The sequence below is a fragment of the Fulmarus glacialis genome, unplaced genomic scaffold (genome assembly GCF_000690835.1).
Source record: "Fulmarus glacialis isolate BGI_N327 unplaced genomic scaffold, ASM69083v1 scaffold23802, whole genome shotgun sequence".
Taxonomy (NCBI): Eukaryota; Metazoa; Chordata; class Aves; order Procellariiformes; family Procellariidae; genus Fulmarus; species Fulmarus glacialis.
This window is the reverse complement of record NW_009200089.1, coordinates 25617-52994: the sequence shown is the minus strand read 5'-3', so window position 1 is coordinate 52994 and position 27378 is coordinate 25617. Positions and strand designations below refer to the sequence as shown.

Here is a 27378-nt window from a genome sequence, read left to right as displayed (position 1 = left end):
GTTGCCCTAGGTGACCTGCACTAGAGACACTGCATACAAACCTCTCGTTATTCCTTGTGTTTTTTCTGAAAACAAATGAGGCTTCTCAGATCTATAAAGTCAAGCCCGTATGCGAGTCTTTTGGAATTGGTGCTTACACACCTACATAACTTATCTAGAAGTCTAATCATCTTATCTATCAGTCCATTCATAATGACTGAGCAATTAACTCCACAGTCCTTGGCAAAGGATTCCACCGGCTGGCAAATGTTGAAAAACAGGGTGTCCTGGTGATTTTCAAACCTTGAAGTTAAAGCTTCTGAAGTTAAAGCTTGGTTTTGTAGCCTACAAAAATAATTATGGCAATATCTTCTAATACGAGCGATGGATGTAGTTGTAGTAGCGCTGAATAAGGTGCATCTACAAGTGTAGACAAAGAAACTCCAATACATTTCAGGAGATATTTTAGAAACCCAAACCTGCCTCTTGAAAAACTAAACAAGAAGAAAACTAATTCCGCTAATTTTTGCTCTCTGAACTGGGTGGGCAGGGAAAGGCAATAAATCATTAAAGAGCGGAAATAATTACAGATTTGTTTCCAACTAAAATTCTTTTCACTTTTGCACCCTGTAGTGGTCTTAGCCACGTGGGTAAGGAAATATATTCATTTCCAACACGTTCAAGTTGCTGCCATCTTCCTGTTCTGATTCTTTTCTAATATTTTCATGTCATCTTTCAGGTGTGTTTGTAGTAGAAATGCGTTTTGTGCCATTTTAAGCTACTTGAAAAACTAATGAGGGTGGGTATATGACTTTTAAGCTACTTGAAAAGCTAATGAGGGTGGGCAAGCTCTTATCGCCTGTTTGGCTCCGTTCTGCCAATTCAACATGACTGTTGTTTTCATAGTGTTTCTACACTCCTGTACAAGATAATTACCTTGTAAGCCTAGTTTTTCTGGCTAGTTGAGCCTCCGGCAGTCCATCTCAATTTTCCATTCAGGAATATTTCCCCCCAAGCTGGCATGTGTAATTTTCAAGATGAAAGCTCCTTGGGACAGTGATTATCCCACTCTAGAAGTGTTGTTATGGCATGAGACATGATGAGGCATAGATCCTGACTGGAGCTTCTGTGAACTATTTATTTATTTAATATGCTGTTCATTAAAAATACATCTCCATGGTCTTTTTTCCTTTGATCCTTCAGTAACTTCTGTGACTCTGTCACTGTGTGTGAATTAGAGCAACATGATGTTCTTTTTTTCTTTCTTCCTTGATGATAAAGATAGTGAAGAATCAAGAACTCGCAGGTGATCCTGTTGAATCCATTTTAATTCCACATCCTAGTGCTAGGTGGTACCGTTTAATTTTTCCTTGCTCAAACCTCAACAGCCGGCTCTGCAGCTCTCCAACAATTTTCTTTTCCAAACTGCACCACTGCAGTGTAAATGTTAGACTCTCAAATGGGACCAGACAGATGGTTTTCTAAAGATCTCGATACATTACGCCCTCCGTATCAGTTGCTCACCTGATACGCATCTGTATTAAAGAAAGCTGTTGCCGTTTTTAAAGCATAATATAATCTCCAACAACCGTGGTGCCTAATTGCTCATTAAATTGTTCCCTTCTAGAACCTTCGGGTTTAAGTCACTTTTATTTGTATTCTTACCAGTAATAGTTTTCAGCAATGAATGTAGACAATGTGATGGTAATTTTACGGTTCTCCTGGCGTGTGACCTCTCTGAATTAGGAGGAAGACACAGGGTGAAACCACTGTCTTGCAAATAAGCAGACTGACATATGACGCCTCTGGCAGGTTTCTCTCCAGAGCTTGCTTTTAAAATAAACACTTTCTCTCTTTTCCTGCAGCATTGCTTTTGAGTTTAGACCTTTTCCTTGCATTTCTGGTTAGGTATACACAGATGGATAGATAGATAGATAGATGCAGCTGGCTGAGATGGAGTCCTGGGGTCAATGGTCCAACACAAAGACACGTAGCCAGGGACTGAAGGGTCAGACTTTGCAGCTGTACAACACTGAGCATTTCATGTGTAACTTCCTTTTCCTCCCTGCTATGTGTGCGCTTGCCAGTCTTCAGGCACTTGAGTAGGAGCGAAGGCATTAGGGTTCTCACCCAGTTCTGCTACAAGTGTTTTAATGCCTGTTAGCATGTCATTTAATCTCACGCGTGCCTCGGTTTCCCGCTTGCCGATGAAAACCGTAATAGTTCCCTGCTTCACAGGGTTGGGGAAGATCATTTTATCATGTTTGTGAAGTACTCCCTAAATAAGGAGATGAGCACTGTAAAGATTTAGAAATGAAGGGATACAATAAAAGTGTTACATGGGCCCAGAAGCATTGTCGTTGTGGGAGAGTAAAAGTACTTTTACATCATTTGGTGTGTTCTTTTTACAGATGGGTTGGGGTGATTTGGGAGCTTTTGGAGAGCCTTCTAAGGAAACTCCTAACTTAGACCAGATGGCTTCAGAAGGGATGCTTTTCCTGGATTTTTATACTGCCAACCCCCTCTGTTCTCCATGTAAGTAAATTTGAGTTTTAAACTAGCATATAAGCATGCCACCTTCTGAGAAGATTGGGATGTTTGCCAGCATCTGACATGAACTAGCAAACCAAACTAGTGATTACCCTCAGGGCAGAATTTGGATTTGGAGCTTTGATCTTGCATTTTGCTCCCTTTTTATTTACGTTTTGATTGGAAAACCTACAATCTTCGGTTCATACAAAGCAGTGTTTTAGTGATCAAATCAGTCCAGCTAAAGGATTTTTTTAAACATTCTGGTTTAGTATTCTACCCTCAGTCATTGCATTTTTTTCATCTTTCTTATTTTGGGATAAACAGACAAAGTGGTATCTAATTGTTGCTGAACATAGTTTGTACATAGTTTGTCTGATTCCATTGGCTTTGGTGAGACTTTCATGCAAGGAATGGCAGCAGGTTGTGTTCTGCTTTTGACCCTGGTGGCTTGCAAGATTCTTGGGGAAGGGACAAGAGATAAAAGAAACGTTTGGGTCTGGGAGACGCAGATATTTTTATCGTTATTGGTTTTTCTGTGGGGTGGGGTTTTTTTCCTTTCTTTTTTCCTCCAACCTGATTGGCAGCCAAGAACTGAAACAAAAATGAGGAACAGGGGCTTTTTATTTGGGCTTTCATTTCAGATATAATTTGTCAGTGTGCTGATGACGTCCTTGCTCAGAAAAGGCATTTAAAATATGCTGAAGTCCTGCTAAGTCCAATGGTGGTACTGAATATGCATAAAGTTAAACATCTGTTTAAATGTTTCCTGCAGTCAGGACCTGACTTTTATTGTCAAAGCTGGACAGCTCTTTCTTCACTATTACGTGACTTTTGTTCAGGCAAGCTTGAAAACTTAGCCGTAAGCATGTAATCGGTTTTTGTTATGATTTCCTCTTACATATATACGTCAGGTATTCCTTTTAGAATTACTGAGATAGGAGGGCTGCTACATTGACTATTGAAAGTAATTACTCTTCAGCAGTGGGTAATTTAATAGAGGGGCCAAATTTCAGTCGGGTTTGTCCTGGAATAACTCAAATGGTGTCGTGTCAGAGCCTGGATATCTCCACGGCTCACTGGAGAGGGGAGTTGCTGCTTGTTCTAATGTGAGTGATCTTAGTAGCTGGCTGTGGCAAAAGGACACTGGCATGCTTCAGTCAGTGCACTGTCCTCAGCCTTAATATGTTAACATCAATATTAAGCAGAGAATGCATGTAAAATAAAATGGTTTTTGTTGTTATTTGCAGCAAGGGCAGCACTGTTGACGGGCCGTCTCCCAGTGAGGAATGGTTTTTACACCACGAATGCACATGCCAGAAACGGTATGGGCTTCATTCCTGATTTGCCTTCCTCTCTTGATTTTCCTCTGTGCTTTGTAGGAAGTTTTGCTTTGAACAAAGGCTTGGCTCAGTGATCTTCCCCTATGGATCTTCCAGAGTGGCACAAAAAGATTGCCATGTTAACTGCTGGTAATAAGCATGAAATTTATTGCTTCCTCCTCATCAAGCAGAAAACCTCCTCAAATTAAGAGACGTAAACAAGGCTGGTTGATCCATTTGCTTCTGCTGGCTGAGAAGTGTTTCCTCTGGACAGCCTAATTGGTGTCTGGTGAAAGAAAGTCAGGTGGGGTGTATGTTAACACCCAGGGTAAAGAACAAGCTGCTTACCGTTTTATTCAGCAGCCGGTTTTCTAACCATTTCAGCCTTGGCAGTTTTATAGCACTGTCGTGCCCATGGTGCTTCCAGGGAAGATTACCAGTTCATAACATTTCTGGGTTGATTTTGGTTCCAGCGTGACAGACGCCACGTAAGACCATGCATGCTTGGGCAAGAATCAGCAGCTACGTACTGATTCACACTGTGTATCAGCAAGCATGCTTGGCTATCTCTGTCCTAACCAAAGTCACACCTTAGATTCTCAAGGGCCAGACAGCCGTGGACTGTGAGAGACATATAATTTCTTTCAGCTCTTGCAGTCTGAGCAAGTTTATCAATTATTTGATTTAGGAAAAAAATGCCTTCATTTTAGAAAATATAAAGCAAATTTACAGGAGTAAAGGCAACTCCAGTGCACACCTAAAGCACTTGCTTTCTTTATGACTCCCCCTTTCAAGGGTCTCACCTTCATTCTGTGATGGCAGCCCCCTTTATTATTGGCCATGGTGTGCGAGTGGGTGGAGATCTCCCTTTGATCTCTCTGAATCAATTTCTTCTCTTCATCTCATGGCCTGGGAGGACTTCCAAGGTGTGATATTGCTGGGATTTCAAACGAATTGCTATTTCTGACCCAGTAATAGTGCTTCTAATGATGGGTAACCATGAGCTGTTTACTCTAATATCTGTAAGAGTCGGAAAGATTTTTCTGTTTGTTTTACGCAGCATACACACCACAGGATATAGTAGGAGGAATCCCAGATTCTGAATTACTGCTTCCAGAGTTGCTGAAGAAAGCTGGCTACATCAATAAGATCATTGGCAAATGGTAAACTTATTTTAAGATCTCTTGCTGTGAGATTTCAGTATGTGTGTGTATGTATTGTGAAGGAGCAGCAGAACAACCAGAACTCAGGAAAAAAACTGTTCTGAAGCTCAGATGTCCAGCTTTTGAAATCTGTGGTGGATCTTACCCCCTGCTGTGATCAATTTCTGAACTGAGTGTTACCATTACAAGTACATACATGCATCTTCATACAAAGAGTTGCAGGGGTTTTTATGTATATATATATTTATAAACCCTTCAACTCTTTGTGCTTTCATCCATGTATTGCACTACTTAATTTAATCAAAAAACACCAAGATGTTCTGTTGGAACTTGCCTTGAGCACCTACGTGCTTTTTATCTTTGGCCGCTGCTATATGTTGGTTTTTTTGTTAATAGAGCAGACTAAATTGTGCAAGCTTCTTTTTGGGGGGGTAGAAGTGTGTGGTATAGAAATAGAGATGCAGACATCTCCAGGGCTACATTGAAGATTGTTCATCAAGTGTAGAAGGTCAGGGTTGATAGGAATAGGCTTGATAGGGATAGTTGATACCAAGTGTTTTAAAAGACCCAGAGGGCTGATCCAATGCTCTGTGAATATTGTCCTTTGACTTTATGGACTTTCATGGAAGTACAGTATAATCTTTGTAGGGGATACAGAAGAACTTCTAAAAACCAATGTTTTGTGATGTCTGCGAAGAATTGGAAGGGAAAAGCCTCAAAGATATTCAGATCAAACAAGCACAGTGGAATTAACTGTGTAATAGTTGAAACTGGTGCATTTGTAACATTCGAATTTCAAATGCACTTGTGGGCTGTAATGGAATCCCATGGAGTCTGGGGATCTCTGAACAGTTGATTCACAGTTTGGAACAGTGCTGTAATAAATAAATGCATAAATAGCAACTTCGAAACTACATAGACACCAGAGAAGTACTGCTTGGTTAACAGAGTAATTGTTAATGAAGAGACTTCGGACAGGAGTAGTATCAGGGGGATACTGCTTAGGAAAGTAATGGGATACAATTTATTTAACAGTTTCGTTAACAAGTTAGAGAAGAGTGAGTTTGAATTGTGGTCAGATTCACTGGTGCTGCTGAAATTGGAGAGAAAGCAAACTAACCTAAGACAGTGAATTATTTATTACCACAAATCCAAACTGCAGAGTGGCCGTGAAGAATCGGATCAGTGGGCTGAATGCAATAAGATGCAGTTCAGTGCTAATAAATGTAAATTCATACACCCAGGGAAAAGAAATAAACAACGCAAATACAGATTGGTTCCAGGCAGTTATTTGGAAAACAGCAGATCTGGAAGGACCTGCAGCTGTTAGCAAGAAGCAGACTAAATATGAATGTGCAGTGCACTATTGTTGTGCACCCAAGAACTGTAATCCTGGACCACACTAGGGAGTGATACTGTACAGCAGCAGTCTCCATCATTTGTGCACACCACCTGCTTCCTAGAAAAGTGTAAAGAAATGCAAAGTACAGTAGTTAAATTGGAGTCTCATCCTAGCCACACATAGAATTTTAGGGCTTTTAAAGATTTTTAAGTTTTCCAGTAGAAGATTTTTATATCCTTTCAACATCCCTTCTAAAAACTTTTCAGGGTGTCTTGTGACAGTAAGTTCCACAGTTTAATTATATGTTTGCAAGTCAAGTGTTTTCCATGACCGGTTTAGAATTTGTTGCATTTCATTAAACATCTCTCTATTTTTTGTATTGCAAAAGGGAGAGAATAATCAGCATCTCAGTAATCATTTGATACCTTTTTCAAGTCTCTTCCTCTGTAAGTTCTCTTAGGGCTTTCTTAGAATAAAATACTTTTTCATGTCCCCTGTGGTAGAAACAGCCAGGAATAGCTTTGTGTTATCATGTATATAAATGAGGAAGGGATAGAATCCTGCAGGTCAAACTTACAGTTTTAGTTACATCATCAAGATATGATCATAGCTGGAATGATCATTATTTTCTGTTATAACTCATTTTGGAATAGCTCAGAATAACACCATGGATCATTTTACTTCAGGCATTTTATGCCCCTTATGTTCAGAAAGTGTGCAGAGGGTGATGGCACAAAATGGGCAGGTTGCAGATGCAGGCTTGTGAGTGGAAGCTGGAATGATTAAATAAACATTAAGCTACGAAGATCTTTAGAGACTGGGAGAGGATGGGCATTCTGTATATTCAACATAGTATAAATGAAGGAAATGGAGAATTTGCAGTATAGAAGTTGGAGATTAGAGAGGAGCTTCATCCTGAAGTTAAGGATGGAGAATTTTCAAACTGCATAGTAGAATGGAGCTGTCATCAGGAGTAGCTAAACGTGTTTTCTGTTCACATGTGAACATAAAGAACTCATTTACATTCAGGTCTCTCTGTACCATTTTGGCAGCATGAATACTCCATAAAGGGAATGCAGATATAATGGTACGTTTCATGAGCTTTACCTTGTGTTTTTACAGCTTAGTGGTATAAAAGTGACTTGTCATAGATTGGAATCCTTAAGTAAGACATTATGTGCGTCTTTGCAATGGCAGTGTAGTCCAGCAGTACAGATCATCAAGACAGTGTGAGAGAAGGCACCAATAGAAGGAAATAATGGAAAACAAAGATTGGACAGTAGACTAATACTCACTGGAGTGAGTCTGCATGGATTCGCTTGCAACAAGTATGAAAAAGATCAAGACAATGCTCTGCAGTCATTTATTTGATTAAAATGCTTGAAGTGTTTCTTCTTAGGCAAAGATTGTTTTCTTGCATGCCATTCTGATGAGATTATTATTTGCTGCTTTGCAGTAGAATTTTAACTCATCTGTTTCTTTTGTTCCTAGGCATCTGGGTCACAGGCCCCAGTTCCACCCCCTGAAGCATGGGTTTGATGAATGGTTTGGATCCCCGAACTGCCATTTTGGACCTTTTGATAACAGAGCGCTCCCCAACATCCCTGTGTATAGAGACTGGGAAATGATTGGCAGGTAATTCAGCTATTTGCCTGGTAATGTTATTTTCTTTGCTTTCCCTGCTGATACTACAGTGCTGCAAGATAAGTGCTAGCGTAGCAAACCCATTTCAGTGAAAAGGGGTTGGCAAAGACAGCAGCTGCTTCAGAATCGGATTTACAGGCTCAGCTGGATGGGCAGTGATCTACAGGTACTTCACCCTGTGCAGAGGACTTTTATAGCGTGTCAAGCACTGGGAATATCCTGCCTCATATACGATCTGAGATGCTTACTACGGATTGCCCTGTCTGTCCTGCCGTTCAGCAGCAAGGCAGTACAGGAAAGATGCTTGTAAAAGTTAATGAAACACATGAACAGCCCTTCTGGGTCAGGCCCAAGGCCCATTGAATCCGTTATACTCTGCAATGACCACTGGTAGTGAATGCTTATAGAAAGGATATAAGAAAACAGATATGTGGAATGGTCATTCTCTTGTATGGTTGTCCACCTTCCTAAACTGAAGGTTGTGTCCAGATCTTTAATAGCCACTGACTTAACTTCCATAAACTAGTCTTGTCTCTTTTCTAAACTTATTTGTATTTCTGAACTCTACAACATCCTGTGCCAGGATCTCATCTCTTGCTTTGCCCTCACGCTTTTGACCAGGACTTCTCCTCTAGTCTGTGGATGGCCAATATCCAGCCTTACAAGGCCTGGTGGTGGTTTGCATTGGAGCAAAGACAGATTTAAAGGAAAGCCTTGTGGGAAAATGCATAAGGCAGAGAGAAACAGGAAGGTATAGATTAACCATCAAGAGGTATGTGAATTTCACGTCTAGGGGAGGAAGCGAGGATAGTCCTTAGTGTGGGAAGAAGAGGTTTTGAAGGCAAATCTGGCAGCAAAGGGTACTCAAGCACTGTTGCTTGGGCAGTGCCTGCTGCTTCTTAGTTGTGATTGTGGCACTCTGACTTTTCCAGCTGAAGCTGAGACAATACAGACCTATTTCTATGGTATTGGTGCCCCTGAGGGACTCGGCATGGTAGTTGACTACTAAATTTTATTCTAAACTCCTAAACCACTTTTTGTAGGAATCCTGTCTTCCTCATCTCTACCTTACCATCTAAATTTAAAGTTGAAGCTTGTTAAATATGAAGCTAGATGTTTGATTCTGAGGATTAATAAAGGTTTGAGTACCAAGGCCAACCTGCAAGTTGCGTGTCGACCATCTAGGGACATGCCTGCTCTACAGTGCCTCCCTCCCAGAGATGTTTGCTTATCCTGTTGCGCCCTAAAGGCTTCCTGTGATGATTTCACTCCACTACTTCTCTTGGAAGCTGGTTCCATTCTGTACTGAAAGAGCTCTTTATTCCTTCTCTTCCTGTTTGTAATAATCTTTTGTCTGTTTGCGTAACACCGTTCTATGCTCCAAGTCTGCAGTCTGTGCCATTCTTGTCCATCCACTTTTGAGTCTGGTAGCATCTTATTTCACTTGCTGTTATTCTCCTGAGGACTGCCCCCCACCCTTCTTTTCTTAATTGGTGTCTAAATCTACTTCAGATATAACGTTTTCAAAGCAGCCCACGTTCTGATTCCAGGATTGCTCTATCTCACTGAAAGTTGTTGTGTACTTCTGAAAATTTTACTCACATATCAAACAGCTCTCTGTTGAAGGAGTAGCAGTATGAGATCTTTAAGCATACTACCCCTATTCTAATAGCTTAACAGTGAAAGGTCAGTGGCTCAGGTTTGTCCAAAATTTGCAGTGGTCATTAATTTGGATCTAGCTATTTCACTGCTTTCTCCCATGAGAAAAAATATGGTGACATTCTTTTTAATATCTGAAGAGAGTTTGCTGAGTAACAACTGTGACCTGTTTGTCACCTAGTTACGCAGTAAGTAAAGGGGGGGGAAAAAAGCCTTTTTATGTTGCATATTCCTTAGGATTGATTTTTTTTCTCTCCGATTCATTTTATCTTAAGATATTATGAAGATTTCAAAATTGATCTGAAGACAGGTGAAGCCAACTTGACTCAGATCTACCTGCAGGTACTGTCTATTTTAATACTGCTTTCTAAGCTGCAATGACTTTATGCTTCTTTTTTTGGAGAGATTTAGATGGCAGAGGATGATTCCGTTAAATTCATTTTTATTGTTGTTTACAGGAAGCTCTCGATTTTATTAGCAAGCAGCAGACCAGCCAGCAGCCATTCTTTTTATACTGGGCAATTGATGCTACCCACGCTCCTGTTTATGCCTCCAAACATTTCCTGGGCACTAGTCAGAGAGGACTGTAAGTCTTGGTTTTGTGGGTGTTGGTTTTGTTGGGCATTTTTTAATTAAGACCTCACGCTGCAGAAACAGAAAACCAAAGCAATGTTTATTAGACCCAAGTATATAGATCATTTGTCGACAGTGTATGTATATGCTGAAATAAGTTAGTTAGTGAGGATTTTGCTTGGATTGTTCTTTAATAATTTTGCTATAATCTGAAATGAAGATCATGTGACTAAAATGGAGGAGAAGGGGGAGCCTAAGCTCCTTTGCCAGTTGTGTGAGTAATGAAGTGCTGTATGTGGCACAGATGATTTTTTGGAAGGTTTTTGTATGATTAGTGCCTGTTTTAAAAGCCTGTAAATCAGACCAGCAAGTAGAAAAACATGCATGAAAAACGCAATTTACAGGAGGCAAAAAGCTCTGTAGATATTGTGAGCCTTGCTTCTGAGAGTGCAGTTTCAAACCAGCATCCATAAGCAAAACTATGTTATTAGCTTCAAGTCTATGGCAAAGTGGCTTTGCCTATATTTGGGAACTTTATAGCTAAATTTATATCAGTTGCTGGTCTCTGTCCAAGAGTGGCTCACATCTGAACAAATTCTGACTCTTAATACCCAAGAGAGGTTGCTCTCTGCAGGTAGGAGACACAGGTTTTGCAGTGACAATGGAAAACTTTATTACAGTACCTGATGCACAGAAGTATTTCTCTCTGCAGCACAGGTATAAATTACGTCCACTAAAAGCATTGTGGCTGATTGCGATGCGTTATGCTGTGTGACGCTTTTCCTCCTTTGCTGCCTTTAATGTTTTGCATTACTTTTGCCTCAGATACGGGGATGCTGTGCGAGAAATTGATGATAGCATTGGAAAAATCCTACAACATCTTCAGAAACTGGGTATCAGTGAGAATACTTTTGTGTTTTTCACCTCTGATAATGGGGCCGCTCTCATTTCAGCTCCTAAACAAGGTTAGTCTCAGATGAATGAACTGGGCTGGGGTTGTGAAATCAAAGCCTAAATCTCCATGTCTGGCGGGGTGAGAGACCTATACGTGGGGTTTTCCTTTATGCAGTTAGGAGAAGCCTCAAAATGTGGAGCACTTACGTTTAGAGTTAGCTTACGTTCATTACTTCTGGTCCCTGTTGGAGGAGGTATCCTTGGCTAAACGGACTTTTGGTCTAACCCAGTGTGGTGGTTCACCTGTGTGCATTTCCACTTTGTACTCCGCTGTCAGGGGGTGAATATTTTTTCATTTATTTAGGACCAGGCACAATAACTTAGCAGGGTGTTTACTCTCCATCTGCCAAATGCATATTTGAGCTTTCTGAGTAATTACAGACAGTTCAAGAGTCCCTCTTTCTTTAGCTCTCATAAAAAATACCAACAAGAAAAAGTACTTTTGTTACTTCACAAGTTTTCTTTTGTTCAAATGCTTGTTTCTCTCAGAGTCGTTGCAAATTGATTTTATAACCCACTCTCTTCTATTTGGAGGCAGGCTGTCTTGTGGTTATTGGACCATAGAGCAGGGAGTATCCTGAGTTCTGATTTCAGCTGAACCACTGTGTTTGACTTTGTGTGACCTGGAATCAGTTGCGAGACCTCCCTGTGTGTTCCTCAGCAAGCTTAGCTACAAGACTGGGTTAAAAACCCAGACATTCCTGCAGAGCGCTTGCTATCTCTAAGAGTGAACATTCAGGGAATGCATGATTATTTTTCTCATTCTCATATGTGCATCTAATACTGCTCTGCTACTTTAAAATAAGTATGAAAAAAAATACTATTTCTGCCTGAAAATGTCACATTTCCTTTATTTACAAGCAGCAGTTAACATCCTTAAAGGGAAGGAAAATGCTAGCAAAGTATTTTCTGCTTGTTTGGGTTTTTTTCTTTGGTTGGTTGATAGCAAGTTGTGTTTAACTGTCACTTTCTCCCTGACCTGAAAAGACACTCCTAAAATTTCATCATAAAGGGATATTTTAAAAAAACCCAACACAACAAACAAAACAACAACAAAAAAACCCAAAACAACTCTGGACATGTTATTTGAAGAAGCATTAATGCAGAAATGAAAATTTATTTAAAACTAGCCTAAAGATTTCCTAGTTGACAGTGTCCCTTTGAAATATGATATTGGTATTTCGTGTTTTTTATGGCTTGTTTTCTCTCTCTAGGAGGAAGCAATGGTCGTTTTCTTTGTGGTAAACAAACCACCTTTGAAGGTGGCATGAGAGAACCAGCTATTGCTTGGTGGCCTGGACATATACCTGCAGGAGGGGTGAGTATCTGCTTTTAACAATTCTGATTGGTCTTAAGTGGACTGAAGTGAATGGGGTGGTTCTTGCTGTGTTCAGTGGGCTTTGGTTGAGACTTTCAACATGCCCAATGTGTCAGTCCAGACGCTTGTCTAAATAAGGAGCTGAATGCTGCCCCTAGAGAACGATGCCATTCCTGTTCATTATTGCAAATTTGCGTCTAGAGTGTCCATGATTAACACTTCTGTGAGCACCAAGCAGTCTGGTCTTTTTGTCTTCCTGCTCTGTTTAATCCCTTTAGTCTTTTGGACCACAGTATTTTTAGTGGGTTACATGTTTGAACAAATTGGAGTATAAAGACACGTTGCTAATGTGTGTCCCAGTCTAGGGCAGGAGTGTGTTGCCCACACGCACTCTCTGTGCCCTGAAGTATCAAGTGATTTGACCCTCACGGCTCTCACTTTGGTATTTGATAAAAGTTCCCCTCGGGGAGGTCTAGATACCAAACTATTGCTCTTTCCTGCCTGTACACAAATTCAGATATGATCACTTCAAAATAATCCTCCAGTGGCACTACCAGCCTCTCTTGTCCCAGTTCTCATTAAAGAAAGATGCAATCAATTCTTCTGCAGGCAGGGTTCACAGTAAATAATACAGATTCCCTCCACTTTGTGAGCATCTCTCATCCCTGAAGAAAGTGATACTTCATTAACCGGGTGCTGCGCTTAAGACTGCAAACTATTCATAAATAAAACATTTTTCTAAGTTGCATTCCTTTTCGGTGGTTTAATTGCATCAGGATAATGATAATTTATCGTTTATGTTTAGGAGGAAGCCAGCAGATAGCTTAGATCTGCAGCTGAGGGCAGAAGTGTAGTTGGTTTCATCATTTTTAAAGAGTTCACAAAACCTAGTAGGGATGTTTTATTATTTTTTTAATTTGAAATGAAAACAGTCTTTTTGTTTAAATTTAAACATTTCTGTAAAGCCTTTAGAAGCCAAGTACAACAGCCTTGGGCTAGCATATGAGAACATGAAACTGAAGCTGACTGTTTTGTTTTCCATGTCCAAACTGAATAATGTGCTAAAAGTAAACATGCATTATAAATGGGGACAAGTAAATACAAGATGTAAAAATTCTTTCCATTGTAGTAACTCTGAGGATAATTAAGAACATGAGTAGAGAAATCACTGTGCCTGCTTATTTTCTAACTGTAACTGGCTGGTACCCCTCTCACAGGTAGTCTTTTGCACGTAGTGCAGCAGTGAAGCTTTATGTGGTGCAAAATGTTCTCAGCAGCCTGGTGTGATGCATGGCTTCCTGCTTGAGGCCACAGTTGAAGCTTGTGTTTGAATTCCTATGAACAGTCATTTCTGTGCAGAGTCAACGTGTTTGCATAGGTGGGTGGACTGACCGACGCTGTGCTATCATGAGCCCATGCATGCTCAGCGAGCTGGAGAGTGTGCTTAAGGCTTATTGGGCAGGTGAGCGCCCAAAAATCCCCTCCTCCACCACTGCTGATATCATCCTTGGCACTTAAGCACATGCTTCACTTTAAATCCTCCCTATTCTGGGTTCCAATTCACGATGCTGCCTGCCGAATGTCTGCACGTGCAGGTGTCGCGCTCCCAGATGTCCTCTTGGACTCCACTCGGGTACCTTGAGAAGCCTGTTCTGAACTCTGTCCCCAGGATGTGCTGCTTTGCTCTGAGTTAGACCCCCATATGATGCTACTGATAAGTAAATATGTGATAGCTACTTATATGTCTTTTCTGCTTGTATTCTTGCCATCAAGGCTCCAGCACTGGTACCCCCAGCAGCACTGACCGCAGGTGAGAAGTTTGGCATTGCTTCTGTGTAATACAGCTCACGCTACGTTGGCCTGTAGGGCACCTGTAGCTACTGCTTTGTAATTGCCTCTTTCACTGACATAGTAAGTGAAGAGACACGTGTTTGCTAGTACATTTTTGGCTTCTTTTCTGTATCTTACCGAGTCTTCAGCTCCAATATCTTCTTGACTGTGATTTTAAACTAGTCAGCCTAAGTCCTATGTAGTCCAAGTAGCTGTAAAATATGGGAAGACTGCTTCAAAGTCTCTCATTGCTCTTTTTTTTCAAAAGATCTGAAGGAAACAAAGGCTTGGGAGCCCTGAACCAGGGTGGAAGCAAAGAGCCTCTCAGCCAAGCACAAAGCTGAAGGGTCAACTCCTCCTTCCTGCAACTGGTGCTGCTCCCAGTGCAATGGTTGTTCCTTTCCAGCCGTGGATGTTTTGAGGAGCAGGCGGAGGGCCAGCGACCATTTCAGCTGGCACAACTTCAGCCGGAAAAAGAGGGCTTGTGTCTTTGGCCAGTGAAATCCAGTTGTTGGGTGGAAGGCTCATCCCGCTGATGGGATCTGGCAGTTTATTAATATCTTATTGATATATAGGATTGGGGGCTTTTGTTTCTATTAAAGGGTATATTTGTTTGCTTAAATAAAGGAGTACCTTTTTATTTAAACAAAAGAAGTTAGGTGACAGGATTGTGAACACTTGACAGAACATGGATAGAAGTTAGGATAATTGGTGCAGTTGGCTGATTTGCAGTTTTTTGGGATACCTCGGGAGTGCGTGTTACTTTTGGCATCAACATTTAGTTAATTCTGGTCCCCCATCAGGAATATTTATTCACGCACAGCCTTTCTGCAGTTTCCTTCTCAGCTACATTTTCCAGGTGAATTCACAACAAATCAGCATTTCAACATTCCCCACATCACATCTGCCTTCTGGAAGGATCCAGCTGGAAAAAAAAAAAAAAGAATCATATTCTGTTGGTATTTGAATCCTCCTTCTCTCTTCCCTCACCCTCCTCCCTTTCCTCTCTCGTGCCTGCTTCCTGAAGGAGAAAAGAACATATCAACCCAAAGACAGCGTTGCAACCTTTTCTTCACTATCTCCCATGGGGCGCAAATTGAAATTGAATTAGACAGGGATATCAGGTCTGCTCGCTGTGATAACTGTAAAAGGATTTTATTTAAAAACACCCTGACATTTGTTCACCCAGTTTCAAATATTTAGCTTTCCTCCTTTCCATTCCTGGCGGGGGCGACTTTATTAATTGTCGCCTTTGATTCAGAGTTAAAGCTTGAAAGCACTGATAACAGCAGTGGTGACTATTTCTTCTAGCGATGTGGCCCACAGCAAAAGGATTTCATTTTCTTAAAGACGTTATGTGTATACTGAGAGTTTATTAAAAAGAAGGGGGGGAAGGAGGGGGGAAAAATCCGTTCTTACGTGCGTAATACCGGCTGTTTCTCACTGATACGAGCAATATCTGATCTCACTCTTTTTTTATATATTATTTATTTTCTCTGGGCTGTTGCCCTCTCTGGATTTTTCTTTTTCTTTTCATAAAAAAAAAAAAAAAGGGAAAGGCAACTAGAATGAAAGAGCACTGTTGACAGGAGAAAATGGTAATTTTTTTATTTTTCTCTGAAAATACTTCAAAGTTTTATATAAATATTAACCTTTTTTTTTCCCTCTTCTTCAATGTGGTGCTGCAGAGCACAGATAAATCCAAGTGGCTGTGGCATGGGCATTTAATTTCCTTAAGAAGTTTTCTCTGCTTCATGGAAATATGTTGTCTGAGACCAGAAGCGTAATTGGATGATTAAAGAGAGTCATCTACATCTGGTTATGGTTAATAAGGGCCAGTACAAGAAGACCATGGTGGCCCCACAGGATTGTCACAAGGCGATGTATAAATTAGGTGATACTAGAGGCACGAGTCTCAGGTCAGCAATTGCCTCTTGCTGCCTGTTATCAAAAGATTGAGGCGAGGGAATGGAGCGACAACAAGAAAAGTGACTTTTGGATTTGCCTTATAAATTGTGAGAGACCTAATTACAAAAAGTCTCAGACACCAATTTGCCCGCCTGCTCCTGACGTAGCAGTTGTCAGGGAGCAGGCGTGTGCCAGATCTCCTCTTTATTAGACTCCAAGCTCTGCATATGGTGTTCGGCTGACCCCGCAGCTCTCCGAAGACACGCTCGGGGTAAATTAGCTGGCAGATGAGCCTGCGAGGGACTGAGCATCTTTGTCGAGATGCTGAGCACTTGTAATCCCCTTTGACTTCAGAGGGAGTGCAGTGTTCCCAACACCAGTGGCTCGTGAGGCTGTCCAGCTCTCTAACGTGTGAGCTGATGGTTTGGTTTGGTTTTTTTTGAACGCGTGTGTACTGGTTTTTTTTAATATCCGTCCTTTTTGAGTGCACATCTGAGACCAGAGAAGAGCCTGTACAAGGGGATGGTCCAATAAGCACACAACACTGTCTGCCACAGTTAATCTTGTGGATGACACAGCCAGCTTTGGTTCTCCCCAGTGGTCCACGTTTGCCAAGTGGCCCTAGGGAGAGCAAGAAGCAGGGTTACCCCATCGGAGGGCTCAGTTCTGTTTCCTTCTCCACAGCTGTGTATCAGAAGATCCCCATCCTCTTCTCCATGCAGAAAGGCAACTTCATGTATACATCTGTTTTTTGTGAGGGATTTGTGGGCTCATCTCTATTTGTCATTGCCTACAAAGACAGGCTGAGGACCTCTTTCAGGCTGCCTGCTGCAGCAATGTCCATGAATAAGGCTTAACCTCCACTGCCTGAGACCTTCTGCAAGATCTGTTAATCTTGGTCAACTGATCTAACTGTTTTCCTGGGCAAGGGTTTCCATGGTCAGGCTTCCTCTTATGCTTAGAGCTTTGCACTTTGATTTCTTCTTAAGAGTTGTGGAAGTATTCTTGCATGCAGCTTTAATATTGTGTGTTCCTGCCAACACCTTTTGATGAATGAAAGCCATTAAAATTTGAAATTACTGTAATCAAGTAATGTGTTATTGTAATGTTAAACTTGTAATCAGTCCCCTGCATGTTGCTTTCTCCAGTTTCTTTTTTTTTTTTTAAACTTGTTAATTCTTCCTTTAACTTCACTTTTTTCAGCCCAGTCTCTTAATAAAAGGCTTAGTGTCCCAGCACAAATAGCGTTTTCCCTTCAGTTTTTTTTTTCTAGAGCCAGCATCTTGGAAAAATTCATTTATTATGTTATCATTTGTTGTTGTATTTAAATAATTAGTGTCAGCTTACAGGCTGGGGGTCTGTTTCTGCATAGAAAGAGGATTCAGAGATAAAAAGTCTTTGATAGTCCCAGCATCGTAATGTTCACACTGACATTTGCAAGGCTGCTGCTAGGGCTTGGATTTCAGTCAGAAAGTGCTTCTGTACTTACAGATGGCTTTTTGTCTCCAAACAAGTGGTACGGCTGAAAAGGCTCTTTTCGTGTCGCATCTTATGCTGGTACATCCTTGTGCAAAACAGTCTTGCTCTTGATTTGAATGTACCTGCTTCAATTTAGTGTGTCGCTGGCTAATCAAACATCCTACAGCAGATAACTGTAGCATACCACAAGGAGGATGGGAGCAAAGATTCAGAAAGAATCAGTCAGAACAGTCTTTTTAGATTTTTAAAATATAAATAATTAAGACCACAGAGATAAGTATGGCTTCCAATTAAGGAAGGAAAAAAAAAAGCAAGGGGGGGAGGGGGGGAAAGCTTGCACATCTCCATTGGAGCCAAAACCAGATGTTTTTCTCCCTTATTAAAATATATACTAAAAATACCACAACTTTACAGTTCTTGAATTGTTGGAAATGGTTTGCAGATGAAGTCATCGGGCTCTTTTTGTTATTATCCATCTATCCCTGTGCTTTCTGGGAACTCTCTCAGGGTATTCTGGACTCCAGAGATGACCTGGAGAGGGAACAAATCAAGGACTCCTTTTTTTTTTTTCTTGGTTTAAGTGCTGATTTTTCAATCCACAAATGACTTGGAATTTGCTAAATTAAGTTGAACTCTGCGAAAACATGCTCTTGTAAAGTAGATGCACAGAGAGAAGTGAGAAGAAAGAGAGGAAAATGAAAAAATGAACCAAAATGCAAAATCTCCCTGGAAATGGAAAATTATGGATCATGTCCTTTATTGTTTTAACAGGAGATTTACTCGTGACTGCAGCACCGTAAAGGGAGATATTCTCAAAAGATGCTTAGCAGAGAAGGAGATTCAGGAAGCAATACTTCTGCTTTGCTGGAAACCAGCCTGTTTTGTTTTCACTTTTACCGAAGGTCTTTTTGCAAATGCGTTTCTGTTGATTTTTCAGGTCAATCATCAGCTGGGCAACGTGATGGATCTCTTCACCACCAGCCTCTCCCTGGCGGGACTGCAGCCTCCCAGTGACAGACAGATTGACGGCATCGACCTTTTACCTGCCATCTTGCAGGGCAAGCTAATTGACAGGTTAGTTATGAGCCCAGAGCTCCGACCCTTGCTTCCAAACTGAAGTGATGCCAGATTTTGGTTTATTTTTTAAATCAAGTTTACAGAGATATTTTATAAACTGAATTGATGCATCTTTGCTCCTGCTCAGTGAAGTGGGGTAGCATCAGAGCTTTTTGCTATGTGCTAATTCTCTGGTGGTGCAAGCAGAGGTGGGATTTCCTGACATGTGGCATGTTGCCATACAGTGGAGTCTGGGGACAGATGAAAATGTCAGGGGGTTAGCAGGGATCCCTGGAACAACATATGGCAATAGGGGAGATAAAAGCCTGAGAACTGTAGCCTGGGTAGGGGAGAATACATTATTTATTACTGGAAAAACGTCCAAGAATATGCTGGGTCTTTATAGCCCCAGCTTGAGAGAGGTTGGAGGTAAAGGCTGGGCTGCTGCAGACGATCTGGAAGCCCGCCTCCTCCCAAGGTCCTGTTTCTGTGGATGCTTTTGCAAGAATAGATTTGGGTTAAAGACCTGGGATCTTTATGGGCATAGAGGAGTGCTGTCAGCTGTTGGGTACAGGCAGTAAGATCTGACAGCAAATATCCTTGGCGCTCTTACTGGAAGGATTGGAGGTCAAGAGAGGTCTTGTAGTTGTGATTTTGATGAGGAATTTGGCAGCCTGGGAAATCTGAATACAAGCATATTCTTCTTCTGTGAGACAGCGAGGAAACATACGCATGGAAAATATATTTGACTTCTTTTCTGTGTTGGACATAAGGCTTTGTTCCGTAAAAATGCTTTTGTGCCCATTAACACAAGAAGCATGCGTACAGTATTACCAAAGAGCTCAGCCAGTGGCTGACATGAGGCATTGCATATTCCTCAAACACAGCCTATCCCATCTTTACTTCTGAAAGTTTGTAAAGCTTCTTTGTTGTTTTAAAAGATAATTTCATTGCAGCCACCAACCCCTTGGAACTGGTGCTGTCTGTGTTACAATAGCAGTCACTCAATGTGCATCATGGCTTTTTTTCCTTCTTTTTATTTTCCCCTTCTTTTTTTTTTTCCCAGATCTGACCAGGTCACAGTTTCCACAGCCCCCAAAAACTTTCCAGGAGATGCAGTTGTTGTGTTCTTTCAAGCTTAAAAAGGAAAAAGTGAATGGGGAAAAAAGAAATTGGGAATAGCAGAATTTTCAGTACAAGCTGTAATCCTCTTTCAAAGATGGAAAATATTTTTTTTTTAAAAAGCAAAAACCTAACCACCACACCTTCAATCAAAGAGGCACAGAGTAGCTTGTCAAATAGTGAGTGTTTATGGCAAGGAAAAAGGAGACTGGTGTACTTTGTGGCATATTTGTTTGGGCTTTTGTTAATGGGACTGGTTTAGATCAAGTTCTGCACTTTGGCAGATCTCTCAAGCTGCCTTTATTTCACCAGCGTTGCAGGTGCATTAAGGATGCAGGAGTGGGCTCTGCTGGCAGCAGCATTTCCCCTTTGTTCACGAGCAGCTCCTGGTGACAAAGGAGAAAGGCTCATTGTTTGTGCAAGAAAACTGCAGGGGAGTCCACAATTTTAAAATAGAAGAGCTCTAAGGCCACTCCTGTCATTTGGACGTGGATATTTTAATCTTACCTTGCATTTAGGGACTGTTTTTTCAAGGTGGCATCACCGGAGTGAGTAGTTTTTGCCGAGTGGCATCTCTGAACAAAAGACAAAGATGTATGTACCCTACCGACAGTGATAAACAGCTTCATGATCTCGTCCTGTCAGCGGCCTGAAACAACTGGAGAGAAGAGCTGACTAAGTCTGATGTCCTTGTGTAATGAGCTGCACCAACAAATCAAACCTCTCTCCTGCAGATAGTCCATTTCAGTAAAATTTTGTACTGTTCCCTCAAAAAACAAGAGCGTGTTATTGGGGAAGCCGACAGGAACATTGCTGAGATGCCCAGGGAGAAGGTAGTGCATGTACACGGGTGCAGACCAAATGCTCCGAGTGAGGTGCGTTTCTCAAATCTATTTTTAATTAGGGAAAACCTCTGGGAAAAAATTGCAGTTTTCAGTGGTATGTTTAGATGATGCAAAGGGAGATTTTGGGAAAGAAAATGAACAGGAGTTAAAAATAAAGCATGTCTGGCTGCCAGGTTTTTCCATATGGAGTTTTTTTGAGATGTCATCCAGAACAGGCCAGCATCTGGTGTCCTCCCCGGCCACCCTGTCCATGTGACACTAATGGCACATAGCTTGGTGCTGCCATAAAGAGGAGGCTAAGCATCACATATTCTGTGAATCCCCGCGAATCCCCGTTTCTCTCTTGCACACACAGACACACATGCCACTTCTGAGACATTTGGTGTTTAAATCGGCACGCTCTATAGGAAATAACAGGGTCTGATAGTTCAAGGATTAACAATCACTGGCAGCCAAGCTGTATAATGTTTCATTCTTGCGCCCTGTGAGCTCTCAACTTGATGAACACTTTAAAAAATGTTAATTGAAAACGTTGCAGTGGAGACTATTAGGAGGCAGCCTGTTTCTGACTGATAGCCGAATCGGAAGTCAGACGCCATTAAAGTGTTTGTCTCCCTTATCAGCAAGGCTGCTGCGGTGGTGGCTGCCCGGGCCTGTCGCGTTGGTGTTTCTCATGCAGCTTTGCTCTCTTTCTCAGGCCCATATTCTATTATCGTGGTAACGAGATGATGGCAGTGAGAGTCGGGCTTTACAAGGCTCACTACTGGACCTGGAGCAATTCCTGGGAGGAGTACAGCAAGGTAACAGGACACTGACCTGCACTCTCATTCATTCTCCTGGGATGACAGAATTTTCCTGGGGGAAAATAATCCTTTAAAGCAGAGTTTTAAATTGGGGGATGTTGCTGTGCACTTGCAAGCCAGCCTTTTATTCGCAGCCTCTTAAGAGCTACCAGACCTGCTGCAAAATCTAAGGGGACTGGTGTCACAGCACTGCTCTGCTGAAGTTGAAGTTGGAGACAAGCAGAGGAAAATGAGCAAAGTCTGAGTTGTTCTGAGAAGTGCTCCCTTTAATCAGAACTTAATGCCCCTTAATATTAAGCTTCTTTCCCTGCTGAATTCTGAGCTTTCATGTGTACCCTTACAAAGTTTGAAGTCCGATGCTGAATTGATCATCTATCTCACAATTTCTAATACAAAAGACCTGCTGCCCTGAACTATTTAAATGGAACAGGGATGGGTTTGTTGGTTTGGTTTTTTTGGCTTTTTTTTTTTTTTTTTGAAAGGGAAAAGGAAAGCCATAGGAACTGCACCATGGAAAGAACAGCAGTTGTTTTAAACAGTAGAGTACATGTGTTTAATCTATTATCAGCACTTTTGCGAGCCCGTATCACACTATAAGATGTTTTACATTTTATTTGCCAAATAGGCACAGCTTTTGTAATTTCCTGGCTGATCTTCTCACAATTGGATGTTAAACACTATTATTTTTATTCTTCTGTATCTTTCCTGCCTCAGACTTGGGTACTAAACTCTGGGGCATTTCTTGAATGGCAGGTTCACACATGTGCCTTGCTGATTATACCTTTAGACATGAACTAAATGCATTATGGCACAGCTCTCAGCAATTTTAACAGCAGGCTGGTATTAGGGAGGGATTGTTTGTATGATTTTTTTTTTTATGTCTTTTTTTTTTTTTTTTTTAAACTTATGGTGGGTCCTCAAGGCATCACAGGTGCAGAAATAAGTGCTGATGACATTTGTGGATATAAAAGTGCATGGTTTCTTTCATTGGGATGTCCTGAGGGTAGAAAGAAACGTCAGCTCCAAGGGAGTCATTTACATTCAGGGCTCTAAATATGTGCGTTTGTCTTTTTAAGGCTGTAATGCTCCAACAGTCAAAGTTTCTGTTTTACACGGATTAAGAAGGAAAGGAAAGTTGGCTCCAGAAATGCACTGCACGCTCTGTCTCAAAGCTAATTCTACACAGCTAAAATGAGATAATGTATTTGTCTAGGTTAATATGCGAGTAAAACCCATATATCACATGTGGCACAGTATGAAGAATTTTCCCTGTGTGAGAGACACTGGGAGCTTGTATGTACGTGTGTGTGGGTATATGAATGGGCTTAGAGGCATGCTTTTCCCATGTGCATGGAAGATAATGTCACACGTGAGTAATTGCTCTCCATTGTAATATAAGCACATACACACACTCACATACCTAGCTGGGAAATAAACAAACATCTACGTTGATCTAAACTTATTTGTACATGTCTGAGTATGTGTGTAGCCATGATAATGGGGACCAGTTACTCATTTCAAAGGCTCTCCTACTGTGAGCAATGGCAGTTGTGCAATTAAGGAATATTTATTTCTTTCTGAGTCTTTGTTTAACTACTGTCTGATAGAAGTCAGCAATTATACTGTACATAAGAGAGATGATTAAAAATTCACTTGCTTTCCTGCAGCTTGTATCACATGTGGTTGATGTGGGTAAAATTGGAGCACATTAGTGGACAGACTAGCCATTAACAACATGCAGAGGAAGCTGAGGCTGAAATTTGTTCCAATTCTCCTCATGTCCTCAAGCCATTAATTACAAGCCCTGCAAGTTTAAAAATAGAAATAAATCAGAATGCTGATTCTGAGTCCTGTTTTAGGAGTTTTGTAATCTCACCTTACAATACAGTTGCCTCTTTTCCGTGACTAGTGTTCTCAGCTGTATTGATACTGGACTACAATTGTGCTGCCAGAATCAAAAAGACCAATTTGTTTGCTAATTTCATTTGAAAAACGTATTTAAATACAGACACACGTGTGGCATTAGAAATTCTGACTGCTGGCGGGTTTGCTGTTCAGTAAGTTTGATTTGCCATGCCAACTTCAGCTAATTGTAAATTAGCTTGTTAATTGTATGATCTTTAGCACGGGTCCTTGCCTTATTGTGAATCCACTGTGATGATTTGTTAAACTTTCAAATATGAAACTTTCTATGTCTGAAGGTCCAAACTCAGACCTGGAATAAACAAATGTATCTGGCTGGCACATCATCCATTTGAAAGAGATCTGAAGTTGGCCAGGTGTGTCAAAACAGCTGTCTGCAAATTTTTAAGAGGTTTGTTTTATGGGTAGTTGAGTATCTCGTTATTTTGACAGATACATGGCACGTTTTAGCCAAACCTCTTTTCACTTTCAAAATTCCTTTGTTAATTGACAGTGTGGGAAATCACTGATACAGAAAACTTGCACTGTTTTTAATCCACACCTTGTGCATTTTTGTTTGACTTTTAGATGAGATTATACCATTAAAGCAGCCAGAACCACATTTTCATGTTGATATTGGAAAATGTGAAATTGGTGCACGTCCTGGGTCTGTTTAGGACTACCATGCTTTTCAGGATTATCTAGAAAGAATGTGTGCAATTTTGGCCTCTAACCTGGAAAGCTACGTGTTTGAATGTGGTATAAGTTAGTTAAGTAATAAAGTATGTATATACAAATAAAAATGTACCAGAGAGAAGCAGCTTACAGAAAGCAAAGCCTAGGAAAGCATAACAGGGACATGAATGCTTCTCTCCATATGGCACTAGGAATATTTACACTGGAAAGATCCCATGCAAGCAATACACAGGTTTACAGTCATCTTAGACTCCCATGACATTAACATGCCCTTACTGGTCTGCATCCTCTGCCTTATGGCCTGGGATTAAAATTTGTCATCTTTCACAAAGATGAAGTGCACTGTTCTGTTCTTCCTATTTTTTGTTTGTTTATTTGTTTTTTAACCCCCAAGCAATATTCTTCTAGTCTGACGCCTCTCATAAACTCTTGTAGTCTTTCTCAGTGCTGGAGGATACCTTGATGCTGTCTTTTCTGCTGGCTTAACTTGATTACTTAGGTAACTTGCATTCTTGAATGGTTAGTCTCTTGAAAGCATAAAGGGAAGGCTCACTCAACAGAAGTAGGTGAGAGTAAGCACTGCGTGGGACATTTTTCCTGTAGGTTGCATAGGATGCTTATTTGGGTCCGTTTACCTGGCTTCCATCTCCTTTCATATAGGTGGCTCATGTTTAGATAGTTTGACATATCTGACATTCAAGAGGTGATAAATGGAACAGAGGTAGATGAAAGGAAACTTTACTTGAAAAATATGTTTATGTTTTTAAATAGTAAAGATTTTTAAATAGTTTGGCAGAGGGAGAGAAATCTTCACCCTGCACAAGACCTGAGTCCTTATTGCTCGAGGACTGGTGGATATCAGAGCATAAGCTCTTCCACCATCACTGACCACCTTTCTTCTTGTAGCGAAAATCAGCAGTGATGAAAAGCAGCCACATGTGTTGTGTGTTGGAGCAGAAGTAAGAACTAAGGATAAACCTGGGGAGCTCCCTCTCTTGTGTGGCTTAAGATACACAGGACTTTTACTGAAAGTCTCCTGTAAAATGCTGTTCTTGTTGCTCTCACCATCTATCCTTTTAGCCTGTAAGTCATGCTTGCTCATTACCAGATTTGAACTGGATTGCGAACTTGGCGTTTCTGTTTTATTGCTACTGGTGCCCACAGCCATGATGCTGGGTGCACAGCTTCCCATTCCTAAAATACGAACACTCAGAGTCTGCATTGTTGTGAGTTATTTTGTCCACTGGACTGAAGGGAGAGGTACATTTCATCTTCCTTGTTTGGAAGGAGAGGCCTGAAAGGGGAAAAAATGGGTATTCTCTATGGATCTATCTGAGTAGCCAGCAGGTCCTTCAGGAATTGCCTAATTTAATGCTATGTAGAGGAGGCAGGAGTATGAGCCTGCCACAGAGACTATCCAGCAGAGAATAGTTCTTGTGCCCTCCAAGAGCAGTGATGCAAGAAGGGGAAAAAATAATTAAGAAAAAATGTGGAAAACGCCTTTTGGTTCATTGGAGAGTGGCTGATAACATCAACCTTTCTGCTGTCAGCTTAGTATCTTGTTAGTAGTCTTCAGTGGTTTTTCATGAGAGCTCCTGTGTCTTTAAATGATTGGTGTAGGTGCCTCCAGAAGACCCTATTGTTTTAATGTAAAATGCCAAAGGGGTTATTCCTGCCGCAGTCTGTCTGATTGCCCTTCTCCTCAACGTGAAGGGATCGATAAAGCCTTTTCTGCAAGGGGGATGTGAAGTCAAGTAGAACCTCACAAATAATGACATTTGATTGTGGTCCTCTGAGCATATGAGCTAGCCATTGATCGCTTCTGCTTGAGAGCCGCTGGAGGCTTGCTGATCTGCCCATTTTCTGGGGTCTCTTCCAGACAGTTAACACATTAGAAGCAATTTTTGTTTGACAGGGTTGAAGCTTGGCAGCCACACTTTCAGGTGTCTGGTCATTCAGAGCTCCAGTTTGGGAGGCCTTTACTGGGAATTGCCAGGAGAGTGAGAATGGCCACTTATCCGAGCTGTGGCAAACAGCAAGAAACAACGTTCCTGGCTTTAATTAACTGCTGTTCTTTTCTCCTTCCAATATTAATACAGTTTTGCTGCTCTGGGTTTTGTGTGGCGGAATGAGGAGACATGACCAGGAGACAGACCCCAGATATGCTGCGCCACTATCAAAATCTGCAGCCGCTTGTCAAGTTGGAGGGATCTGGGATAGTGCCAGGATGACGAATTGCCAGAGGGCTTACGTTAACACAAGTGGTGATTCCATCACTTGGCAGAGAGCCCAAACTGGCAACCGGCTGTATTTGTCTCATGTCTATATTGACATAGCATCTGTGGTCCATTTGCTCTGGAAATTAAAGCATAAGCTGTGCAACCAATAGCCACTAGATCTTATGAACAGAAAAACAATCCAGGTTACACAATTGCTGGGGAGAAGGGCAAAAAGACATGCTCACCGAAAGGTTTACCTGATGTGCAGGAAATGTTTTTTTTAAAAAAAAAAAAAAGGATTGCTGGAATTTCTCCTACAGCAAACAGGTCTGCCGTTTGTTTGCAGTGGTGCAAAACACCGTGCCTGTGCATGAGACCGGGTGCAGGAGCTGAGCTATTTCTGGTTGCCATCTGATGCTCTTTTATGGGTTCCCTTAGAAGACACAGACGTGCTCTAGATAGGATCTTCTGGTTTGGCTTTCATGCTTTTATAATTGAGGAGAAAAGATCCAAGAATTTGCTTAAACACAGGGAGTGACCTTTCTACTTTGTTTGATCAGTATTACCTGTAAACATGCAAATCACCTTGGATAGTGTGCAGAGTAAAATATTAGTCCCGTGCTAGTCCCGTGCTTTAACTGGCTATTGATCCCCTGCATATTGTTATTAAATAAATACCTTAAAGGAAATAACAGCAGATGAAGTGGTAGTTGATTTGGGTTTTGTTATCCTGGTGGATAGGGCAGGCATAGCTACCTCTTTGCTCTTCTCCGACATAACATAGATTTATTTTTGGGTGAAGTTGCCATTCTCTTGGCAGTGCCAGAGAGCTGAAGCTGGTCCTTCGTCAGCATAAATGGGAAGAGCTCCTCTGCAGCCCTGGAATGATGTGGCTTTTGCTCCAGCTGAGAACCTGGCACATTTGCATTTATTGTTAAAGCCTGCAGTGTTCTTGGGGTCCGAGCGGCATGTTGTCAGCTCAGGCTTTTACAAGAAAGAAGAAGTCTTGTTTAATGAAGAGCAAGAAATGATCCA

At 41.3% G+C, this 27378-nt stretch overlaps 1 protein-coding gene across 1 annotated transcript in view; it reads left to right on the top strand.

Moving 5' to 3' along the window:
• The first annotated feature begins 2390 nt into the window (after positions 1-2390).
• The window catches only part of GALNS (galactosamine (N-acetyl)-6-sulfatase), a 42270-nt gene continuing 17282 nt past the window's right edge, over positions 2391-27378 (top strand). The window contains exons 1-10 of the mRNA XM_009573484.1: positions 2391-2514; positions 3759-3833; positions 4891-4993; positions 7827-7970; positions 9914-9980; positions 10097-10224; positions 11037-11176; positions 12380-12483; positions 18638-18774; positions 21421-21523. Of these exons, the coding sequence (XP_009571779.1) occupies positions 2391-2514; positions 3759-3833; positions 4891-4993; positions 7827-7970; positions 9914-9980; positions 10097-10224; positions 11037-11176; positions 12380-12483; positions 18638-18774; positions 21421-21523 (1125 nt within the window). The remainder of the gene's footprint in view (positions 2515-3758; positions 3834-4890; positions 4994-7826; positions 7971-9913; positions 9981-10096; positions 10225-11036; positions 11177-12379; positions 12484-18637; positions 18775-21420; positions 21524-27378) is intronic.